General features: G+C 36.4%; 1 protein-coding gene across 2 annotated transcripts; it reads left to right on the forward strand.

The window, feature by feature from the left end:
• The first annotated feature begins 363 nt into the window (after positions 1–363).
• On the forward strand, positions 364–9,945 carry LOC125263688. Of its 2 annotated transcripts, XM_048182808.1 has the most exons (7): positions 364–607; positions 724–798; positions 4,037–4,245; positions 5,110–6,104; positions 6,269–6,338; positions 7,957–8,131; positions 9,052–9,945. In XM_048182808.1, the coding sequence occupies exons 3-7, from the start codon at positions 4,041–4,043 to the stop codon at positions 9,203–9,205; spliced, it is 1,599 nt and encodes a 532-aa protein (XP_048038765.1). In that variant the 5' UTR covers positions 364–607; positions 724–798; positions 4,037–4,040; the 3' UTR covers positions 9,206–9,945. The 2 variants fall into 2 exon arrangements, with proteins under 2 accessions (XP_048038765.1, XP_048038766.1); XM_048182809.1 differs by having other exon boundaries at positions 364–798.
• Positions 9,946–12,084: the final 2,139 nt, after the last annotated feature.

Genomic DNA, 12,084 nt, shown 5'->3' on the forward strand with positions numbered 1-12,084 from the left:
CATTAAAACAGTATTTCAAACTTCTGCTTGGTAGATTGTGTCTGTTGTTGGATTTGCTGTTGTTATTTGTCAATTTACACATTACATTTGAATTTTGATAGTTATAAGAACTCCATACTGAGTATTTGGATGAGTTGATAATTTAATTGACTAAGCTTGTATACATCTAGGCTACTTGAAACTAAATTTCTAGGTCTACGTTTCTCGAATCATGTTGTATCTTGCCATATATAGTCTAAATGGTTAATTATTAGCTTACATAACATACGTACCAGCGCATGCACATACATGAAAGGGTCGTATAAAGACCAATTGTTGCTTTGTTAGATGTCGTGTTCAACGGGATTGCAGTGTGCAAAGCTACACTCTTAAAAATTGCTGTTAATTTACGGCAAAATTTTAACAGTATAATCCTGTTATATTAAAAAGCAGCACATTGCTGTTTTTTTACGGTTGGTGAAATGACGTAGACAAATGTAAACAGCATTTTCCCGTATTTATTCCACGAAGGAAAGAAAACAGTACTTAACAGTATTTTTGGAACTGAAAACTGCAGCGAGCACATGCAACGAGCACATTTTCATCCGTCTTTACACTGATATAACCGGTGAGTGCACATTTTCCTTGCTCCTTTTACACAAGATAGGCTACACGTTTGCAATTGCAAATAACTGTGATAATTGTGGATGCTGAGCTTATAACTGTTTTATACATTCATTTCAGTGCCAAACCGTCAACGTGCAATCTGCGTCACAGAGTGGAGCTGGATTTCTGATTCAGAGATTTCCCGATTACAAGGTGAGTTCAGTATATAACGATTATCTATCAATCTATCTATATATATATAATTTCAAAAATGATATACTATTAACTCTTCTGCAAAGTAAGCCTTTAACATCATAGCAACAAAGTAATATCGATGTATTTGTAACGCGCTGAAATTGTCGTCATCTTGTTTGCTAATTTTAGCTTGAGATCTTTTCATTTATTGCCTAATATAGGCTACATTTAGTTTATATTAGACAAAACGTTGATTTCGGTAACGTTGTGCTTGCAAATTTGGGTAAGCTTGTTCTAATTTGTACATAACTGTATTATGAGGGGAGTTTTTCTTTACTAGTGTTGCTGTTTTGTTTCTTTAGTGTTGGCTGTATTTTGGATTGCTTCGATCCAAGTTAGCTTGATAGAATAAGTTGCGCGTTACAATACTCAGTAAGAATAATTCCTGTTAATTTTTTTGTGTTGATGGGTGGTTAATGCATGTATTGTAATGTTACTTTGCCTAGTACAGTAGGCTAAAGGACATTTTATTTCAGTGGATTTTTTTTTTTTGTTGCTGAGATTTTCATGCATTTGACTGGTCAGCATGTTTGCGTGTCAGTTATGTGGGCAGCAATGCAGTACTCCAGTGGCCTATGTGAAGCACATGAGGATTCACAGCAATATCCCTAACTTGTTTCTTCATTGTTGCATCCAGGACTGTAACAGGAAGTTTGTGAAATTAGCAGCTTTGAAATCACATCTTTACAGACACCACAATGATTGTGTGGTGGTGCCTAGATCACATGTGTACCCTCCAGTAGACTTTGCATGCCATGTTGACTTGTGTAGTGCTAAATGTGATACACTAACTCAGTTTTATTCCCATCTTAAAGTGCACATTAAAGAGGGACGAAGAGTGACATGCCCCTTTAAGCAGTGTGATAAAACATTTTCAGTGATATCCACCTTTACCTCTCACATATCAAGGAAACATAAAAATTCAACAGAGGTAAACCTAAATGAATCCATTGTTGCCACATCACTTGTGACTGAAGCTGAAAGCTTGCAAAACATTGACAGTGATATGATGACAGAGGAACAAACTGGTGTAGTTGGAAATAGTGAGAATTTGGAGGTTAGTCCAGAAAATATCAATGAGACGTTATTTTTGAAGAATCTTGCTCTCTTTTATCTGAAATTACAGGCTAAGTTATTGCTTCCTTCTTCAGTCATTCAGAATATCATTGAAGACATGCAGTCAGTTTATGATGTCAACCAGTCACATCTACTTTTCAAACTAAATGAGAAATTGGTTGCACTTGGGGTTCCAGAGGCTTCCATTAATGATGTCATGGACAGTCTGAAAGCAGACGATCTCTTACGAGCATGTAATAGCCACACACTAAAAACAGACCAGCGAAGGAAAACAGTGTTTAAGAACAGTTTTAATTATGTTGAACCTATGCCCATTTGTCTAGGACATAATGAAGCTGGCAAAGAGTGTTTTTTACAGTATGTCCCTGTAAAACAGACAATTGAGGCCCTTTTTCATTGTGAGTCTGTGTGGAAGCAGTACAGAGAAGTACACAGCCGTATCCAGTTGAAGGATATTTTTGAAGATTTGTGGGATGGTGAAAACACCACAAAAAACTTGGCCCAGATAGAGAGGTCATCTTTAGGCTTGATACTTTATCAAGATTCCTTTGAAGTTGTTAATCCTCTGGGGTCAGGAAAGAAAAAACACAAAATACTAGCTATGTATCTCACACTTGCAGACCTATTGCCACACAACCGGTCACGTATTGACCAGATGCAACTGGTTTTTCTGTGTAGAGAACAAGATTTCAAGTATTTTGGACAGGAATTGATCATGGGATGCTTGATGAAAGACCTTCAAGACCTTGAGACTAATGGCATAGTGCTACCTGATGGACAGGTATGCAGAGGAATCTTGCGAGCCATTTGTGGAGACAACCTGGGTTCACACAACATCGGAGGTTTTGTTGAAAATTTCAGTGGCAGTAGGTTCTTCTGTCGATATTGTGAAATTGACAAAGACGTGTTTCACGCAGATCCTTTGTCCAAAGCTAACACTCGGACACCAGAGTCATACAAAGAGCATGTTCAGAACCTCGAGGAGCATTCTGTTCATAGTGGAGGTATTAAATTTGACTCCTTATTCAACAGCCTGTCTATGTTTCATGTATGTCAACCTGGGTTGCCTCCGTGTCTTGGGCATGATTTGTTTGAAGGCATTGTTGCCTCTGATCTTGCATTGTGTATCAACCATCTTGTCACAGTTGAAAAACAGTTCACTTACACTGACTTAAATCGGATGATTGATCAGTTCCGATATTTAGGTAATGATGCAAATGACAAACCTTGTGAGGTGAAGCCAGGAAGTGATAGACTGAGTGGCCATGCTATGCAAAACTGGTGCTTACTGAGACTGTTACCAGTGTTGATTGGAGAGAAGATGACATCTCCTGCTGACAATGAGATATGGCAACTGGTGTTACAACTAAGAGAAATTGTGGCATTGATTTGTGCACCAGCAATTTCTGCTGACCAGATAGGCTATTTAAGGGTCCTTATTGAAGAATACTTGCATTCCAGAAAACAAGTCTTTCCCCATCATCGGCTTAAACCTAAGCATCATTACATGAGCCATTATCCAGAGCTCATCATTCAGTTTGGTCCACTTATTCGTTTGTGGACTATGAGGTTCGAAAGTAAGCACACATACTTTAAACAGTGCACAAGAAAACTGCGCAACTTTAAAAATGTGTGCTCAAGCCTTGCAGAAAGACACCAGCTTTTACAAGCATATCTTAGCGCTGGCAATCTCTTCCCACCATCAATTATAGTAGAAAAGGCAACTGAGTTTTATCCATGTGACTACAGTGATGGCATCAGGGAATCAGTTGCAAATTATGATTTTGGACCTGAAAATACTTTGATTGGTCATGAAGTAACTGTAAAAGGAACTAAATACAAAAAAAACATGTTTGTTGTTATCAGTAAGGATGAGGATGGGCTTGAAGTTGGTAAGATTATTATGATACTCAATCATAAAAACTCTGCAGTCTACTTTGTCACTGAAAAGTATAAGGCTTTGTGTCTACATGATGTAGGTGTTCACTGCATCACACCAATCAAGAGCTGTTACTACTGTGTGAACCAAGAGGACCTACTGGATTATTACCCTCTACCTCAGTATGCAATTCATGACATGGCACTAATTGTTCTTCACCATTCTTTTCCCTCTTTATAGTGCAATGAGCACTGTGAATGAAGATCTGAGGGGCATCATCCTCAGCACTTTGCCAAGAATTTCTAACGACACTCTACAGGCATTGATAGACAAGCTATTAAACTCCGGTCTGGAATCTACACAAGACCTGAAATATGTGACTAAAGAAGATATTGGTGACCTACTGCCGGTCATTCAACTACGGAAGCTTCTGGAAGCATTTAAAAAAGGTAATGTGGATATAAATCTTACTGTTTTGCAATATAGAGTTAATTCTTAAACAGTAGCTCTGACTGGCCTTTTTTAAGTGAGTAGTTCACTTCCAGAACAAAAATTTGCAGATAATTTACTTACCCCCTTGTCATCCAAGATGTTCATGCCTTTCTTTCTTCAGTTGTAAAGAAATTATGTTTTTTGAGGAAAACATTTCAGGAATTATCTCCATATAGTGGACTTCATTGTGGAGCCCACGAGAACTCCCATCTTATTTTCTCCTCCAACTTCAAAATCAGTCTATATCTCTGCAGAAGTACTGACCCAACCCCCTTTTTGGAAAACAGCGATGTAGGACGATAAATTTGTATTTTATTTTATAAAATGAACGTTTCACTAGATAAGACACTTATTCCTCGGCTGGGATCATTTAGATCCCTTTGAAGCTGCATTGAAACTGCATTTTGGATGTTAAAACTTGCGGGCACCATTGAAGTCCACTATATGGAGATAATTCCTGAAATGTTTCTTCACGACTGAAGAAAGAAAGGCATGAACATCTTGGATGACAACGGGATAAGCACATTATCTTTAAATATTTGTTCTGAAAGTTAACTACTTTTAAAGCTTTTAATTAGAGGAAATGTATTTTTAACTTACATTGTTTTACAAGTATATTTGATTATTTCCAGGACTTCTTGCATATTTACCAGTTGTCTTTGCACTAATGGATACTGATAGTTGTAAATAGTTGTAAATGTACATTGTGCTCAATTTAGCATGTGACCTGCAAAATACAGATATTTCCAATCACTTAATGATTTATTTACAGGCCTTTGGTTAATCTCATATGTTAGTTACCTCTGCTTTTCCTGTTTCAGAGACAGAGATGGTCACTTTGGACCTACAAATTCTTCCTTCCCCTACACCAGCAGTCAGCTTGCCTTCAGACCTTCCTTGCTCCAGTGCATCAAGTGAACTCTCAAATCAAGAATCCAGCAGCTCCGAAGACTGCAGTCCATCCGCCCAAATAAAAAAAACATGGCCAGATACTTTTCAGATTCCTTGGACTGCAATGCCTATGGACATTCGTTCAGCAGTGACTGATGGCAAGAGACCTTCACCAGCAGCACGGCGACAAATGGTCAGAGTTTTGGCAGATGAGATGAGGAAATATGAGCTAAACCCAACACGCGGACAATGTGTCACAGTCTGCCGAAACATCATCCGCCAGTATCCTCAAAGTTTTGCTGATCTCCGTGACAATGGTCAGGTACTAGGAAATGGTTATACCTCACTGTTAATTCAAATTAAAAATCGAATTGAAAATCTGAACCGCACCACCAGCTTTCGCCAACACCGTTCATCTGGTGATGGACTAAAGAGAGGGCCTACTGATACATATGGCTGCACCAGATTCCAGCCTGATCTCCCACCAGAGGAGACAGATGCAACCGTAGAGCAGAAACGTCAGCGGCTGGAGGAGATATACTGTCGAGATGGAATAAATGGGGTTGAAAGAGCAGAAGTTAAGCAACTTATGGAAACAACCTTTTGCCTCCAGCGGAAGCAAATAAACATATTACCAGCACCCACCATCAGTGATTTAAGAAAGCAGTGGCCATACCTTTTCACTCCGAAAGGGCTTTATGCTCATTTTGAGCTTCTAACTGACATCAAAGTTATGCGTGCACTTGAGCTTGCCATTGAAGAATGTGGAAGAGCCATTGTGGAGTTCTTCAGCAACAAACCCACCAATGCAGATGTCAGGGCAGTCATTTCTCTGCGGCCAGACCTCGAGCTTTCCTTCTGCATCATCCAACTTCTAATGGCTCACTTCTCTGAGACTCAGGAAGGGCTGATCCTTTTTGCAAATGTAAGATTTTTTTTGTTGTTGTTGTTGTTGTTTATATCATGGTATTAATGTCCTAACAACTGAAATAGACATGCTCTTTCCTAATTTAAAAATTAAATGCATACAAAGGCATTATTGTTAGTGTATTTTGTCTCTATGTCCTCATCATTGTAACTGTGTCTTAGGCATCTTCCACTGCAGCTGATGTAGAAAGGACACTAGAACTACCTGCAACTCCTCGACTGATACTCCTTGGTATGTATAGAACTGTATGAATATATAGTCTATTTTATTACATAAGCCACTAAGTGTTGTTTTTTTTTTGTATTTCAGCAAACTTTTAACTGGTAAATGCTTTTGTACAACACTGAAAGGGACAGTTCACACAAAATAAATATTCTTTTAAAAGTCCTTTATTCTTTTAAAAAATCTTTTACCCACACTCATGTAATTTTAAAGGGATAGTTCACCCAAAAATGAAAATTTGATGTTTATCTGCTTACCCCCAGGGCATCCAAGATGTAGGTGACTTTTTTTTCTTCAGTCGAACGCAAATTATGATTTTTAACTGCAACCGCTGCCGTCTGTCAGTCAAATAATAGCAGTGATTGGGAACTTGAACAATAAGAGTCGAAATAACTTCCATAGACAAATCCAAATTAAACCCTGCGGCTCGTGACGGCACATTGATGTCATAAGTCACGAAACGATTGGTTTGTGCGAGAAACCGAACAGTATTTATACAATTTTTTACCTCTAATACACCACTATGTCCAACTTCGTTCAGCTTGTGAGGTCTGATCGCGCTCTGACAATCGGAAGTGATGTCTTGCGCTCATTGAAGTATATGGGCGAGACATCACTTCCGTCATCACAACGCGTTTTTTGACCTCACTAACAGGATGCTGAACGAAGTTGGACATAGTGGTGTATTAGAGGTAAAAATTATATAAATAATGTTCGGTTTCTCGCACAAACCGATCGTTTCGTGTCTTAGGACATCAATGTGTCGTCACGAGCCGCAGGGTTTCATTTGGATTTGTCTAATCAAGTTTTATTTACTGTTATAGTTGAAGTTCCCATCTACTGCTATTATTTGACTGACAGACGGCAGCGGTTGCAGTTAAAAATCATAATTTGCGTTCGACTGAAGAAACAAATTCACCTACATCTTGGATGTACTGGGGGTAAGCAGATAAACATCAAATTTTCATTTTTGGATGAACTATCCCTTTAAGCCCTCAAGACTTTTATTGATCTTTGAAAAAAAAAAAAAAATATTAATAAAATTCTTTCATCATTTTTGTTCATCAATTGAAAGTCCAAAAGTAAAAAAAAAAAAAAACTTTGATGCTTCAAAAAGTTAATAAAGTTATTGTAAATGTATGAATTTATTTTTGTTTATTCATGTATAAACATTGAGCATACATGGAGCAAATAATCTCAAACATGCTTGCTTGATGTGAGAACCAATGAGGTTTGTTCTGACTGGACTTTTAATGGATGAACAGAAATGATGAAAGAATATTAAAAACAGCTTCATTTGTGTTTTGAAAATGAAAATTCTTTGAAAGTTGGAGTGACTAATTAATTACTACATTTTCATTCAATTACTTCAACTATATTAAACAAAAATATTGAGTTAAATTGATCACAAAAATTGCTGCAACAATTTCACAATACATATACACGTGTCTGTCCAGACCAGTCCACAATCAGCATTTTGAAATGCATTTGTTATGTTAAAAGAACAGGGCTCTGTGACTTGGTAAAATGATTTCAGTTTCCCTTGCATTTATTTGCAATCTGGCAGTAAAAAAATGAATATGCTATATGACTACCTGGCATTGTTTTTTTCTTTGGAATGTTTTAGGTGAAAAACCAGGAAGCTGCATTCATAAATGGATGATTAGTTTTGAGGGGCAAATAATCTGTGAGGGCATCACGCCAAGTTTTCTGTCTGGACTTGCTGCTGTGTTTTCTACTTTCTACAATTTCAATGTGGAGTACCAAGCTGAGGCTGCATCCACGTTGGAATTCATTCAGAGGTTAGATGCTTAGATTCATATATTAATTTTGGTAACACTTTACAATATGGGTGCACTAATATGCATTAATTCATGATTAAAAGGTTAGTTCACCTAAAAATGAAAATTCTGTCATTTATTACTCACCCTCATGTCGTTTCACACCCGTAAGACCTTCATTAATCTTCAGAACACAAATTAAGATATTTTAGTTGAAATCTGATAGCTTAGTGAGGCCTGCATGGCCAGCAATGACATTTCCTCTCTCAAGATCCATTAATGTATTTGTCTTCCGAAGATGAACAAAGGTCTTACGGGTGTGGAACAACATGAGGATGAGTGATTCTGTGAGATAGAATTTTAATTTTTGGGTGAACTAACCCTTTAACTAATGCACAGATAATCATGAGTTAATGTATGACTTATGAAGAACTAAACCATTTATTAATGATTACTGCATCAGCAACTAATAAAGATTCTACATGATTCATATTTTAAATACTCATTAAATTGTTATTAGTTAATGTGTCATAATGTATTAATTCCCTAAAAACATATTATATTAACTAATAATGTAAATTAACGTGTTAATTACCACAATCGGTCAAAGCCATGCATTTCAGCTTCCAGTTGTCTGCTTTAGTTAATCATTAGCTAATGATTTACAAAGGTATCATGTTATGACTTTACTTGTTGAGGCACATGACTATTAACTAATTGTTAAGTAATATGTAATTGTGGTTATGGGTTTTGAATTAATAGCCATGTGCCTCAACAAGTAAAGTCATGCATTAACTCATTATTATCTGTGCATTAGTTAAGCATGAATTAATGCATATTAGCGCACCCGTATTGTAAAGTGTTATCTTAATTTCTATTCACATTCTCGTTATGTAAACTTTTACCCACACTAATTCTGAATGTATGTATTTGTTTTTCAGGCGCTTCATTGGAATAAATCCTGAAAAAGGCACCAAGGGTGGACAAGTCTTGTCGAAGCGGACAGGGAAGGTCGCCCACAAAAAGAAATCAGTGAACACTCGGGTTGCCAGTCTTCTTAAGAAGCTAATGGACTTTGAGTGGGACTTCATATAAGTGAACCCACTCATTCACTAACATACCACATACACACCTTACACATATTCTACAAAAACAACAAAAACATGCTTTTAGTGTGTTAGTCGCACAATTTTTTCAGGTGTTCATTTTTGAATACCTACATCTTTCTTCATTCAGTAATTCTTATTCACTAATAATTCAGTATTTCTTAATCACTCAGTAGTTCTCTGAGTCACTCATTTAGTTTTTTCTGTTATATAAATATTTTGTTTATTCAGTTAAACATATTCTGAAGCTTAAGTTTTAGCCATTCAAATTGCATCAGCCACTAATTTTGAGAATATTGTGTGATTAAAGTGGCTTTTTTTTTCCAAGTTTGTCAAAGTTTTAATAAAGCACATTTTGAAGTTACACTGCATTGTGTTAAATGTGTAATGTTTCAAAGGATATATTTGTACATTGTACTAAAACATGGTTTTAAAGCTACACTTCTAAGGGGAAATATCTAGAAAAATAATTCCACCTTTTTTTCTTAGCAGTTAATTTCTCAATATAATAACATATTTGTAGCTTACAGTTAAAAAGTGCAAATAAACATTAATTAACTGTTAATGCTTTTGACAGTAATTTACTGTTAATGTAGAAAATAACAGCTTTATGCTGTATTTACAAAAACAGTAACAAACTGTAAATTTCAACAACAGCAAGACACTGTTAATTTAACAGTAACTTGCTGGCAACCGTGCTGCCAGTTACTTACTGTTTTTTAACAGGACAATTTTTAACAGTGTATAAAATGAATTGAACTTTTGTGACATATAAACGGAAGTTCTTACATTTGCGAACTAGATCCAGTTTTTAATGGTATGTAATGTGTACAATATTTTGATATTTATTCCCAGCAAAACGACGTATTACGCGTAAAATCCACGTAACTAAGCCTTATCACTTAGGTGCAATCCACAAACCTTCAGTCAGTCTCAAATAATCAAATTAATCGTTACCATATTGGTTTATTTGAACACAGATACAGTTTTAGTTTGTGTTAAACAAACGGAGAAACACATATGAACACCTGAACAGTTTCCAATAAGCACATTTCATTCCATACACCCTACAACCATGTTCTGCATGTCAAGACTATGCACTATGAAAGTTAACAGACAGTTATGTTGACATGCCAATTATGTTAATAAGATTTATGCAATGCGTAGTTGCTGTTTTCGAGTATAGAGCCTATAAAATGTGAGCTGAGTATGCAGTGTTTAATGTAGGCTATAGCCTTGAAGAAAACTAGAGAATGCATCATCGTTATGTTCTGTGTGTAATCAGAAAAGAGCAAAAAACGAAACAAGCACAAGTAAATGAATCTGTAAAAATACACAATACATCTGTTAAAACTGGCTAAACAGAAGTATAAGGGAGTTAATAGAAATGGTGAACAAATGTAATGTCTTAAAATAATGTGACAAATACTTTTACCTTCTTTTGAATAATTGCGATTCATTCACTTACTGTACATAAAAGTGCTGCGACAGGAGAGGTACGCCTTTGGTCCATTTCACTTGTTAAAAAAATGATTGTAGCCTACTTTGCCTACATTTTGCGTATCTTGTAAATATTGCATTCAGTGTGCTTATCAAATGAAAACATAATGCTAATATGACGAAACTGAACATAATTAAGGCATCCAAAACAATAAAACATACTGTCACCATTGACTAATATTTAAATATGAAACAAGATTCACTTATTTTGAAACACCCTACGAAATCCCCCTGTTCACCAACAAGCTAGGCTTTGTCAACGCATATCTATCTTACCAACAAAGCTGGGAGATCGTTGCTTACAACCTCTGGCTTTATAACCCCAATTCACCCACAGAAGCCATAGAATTTGTTACTGGCCACCATATAAAACCGACGAAGATGTTGAAAGGACAGAAATGATAGTGTGTGTTGTAGAACCGGCGGCGATGGTTCATTTACAAATGCCATTTGCGGAGTCTCCAAAGGTAATTTGGCGGAAATAGACGGCCTTGATGAAGGCCAGCTGACGTAATCAAGGCAGTTTCTTGTTGTCGAGCCAGGAAGTCAACCACAACAACATCAAACTACCTAAACCACGCATCAGCTGAACAGGCTAGCCTACACTTCAAGGCGTTCCTTTAATATGTTTAAAGTTGGATATGCCTTTAGTCATAATACAATGTCTATATCCAATAAAATATAGGTAAATATGACAACACACGGAAAATTACCTACACAAAGAACACACATGAACGCTAAATCTGATAGCTCTCCAAAGAGTCTGAGCATGCCCACAATACACTTTGAAATAAAACAGCAGACTGCACAAATTCGACATCAATTAATTCTCCTAGACATGCTAATTTAAACCTCTTTTAACACATGGTGCATTTCAGATATCATCTATTCAAACTAAACGTGAGCACGATGCTTTACTTACTTAGTTACTTACCTAGCTTACTTAGGTTACCTAATATAAAGTATATTAATTGTTTATAAATGGTAAAAAAAAAAAAAAAAAAAAAAGATAGAACTGCAAACAATTGAGTTTGAATTTAGTACATGACCATACCACCTCGACAAGAATAAAAAATGTTACAATTTTAAGGACCTCCACGGCATTTCCTGAAATATGAAAACGTAAACAGCTGTGCACATGCTGCCCAAAATCATAGTAATGCCTAAGTCTGGGCTTACCTCATTTTTACTTACTTCCATTTTATTCCCTCACGCTTCGTCTGTCCTTGCATTTTTCACCACTATTATGAAACAATCCCTGTTGTAATAGCAGCGCATTTGTTCACCATGTGAAATGAGCTCCAGAGAAAAAATAAACACAAGCCCGTCCTACTCTTCACATTAAAACGCATCTTTTGTTATTATGCA

This window comes from Megalobrama amblycephala, linkage group LG2 (genome assembly GCF_018812025.1).
Source record: "Megalobrama amblycephala isolate DHTTF-2021 linkage group LG2, ASM1881202v1, whole genome shotgun sequence".
Classification (NCBI taxonomy): Eukaryota; Metazoa; Chordata; class Actinopteri; order Cypriniformes; family Xenocyprididae; genus Megalobrama; species Megalobrama amblycephala.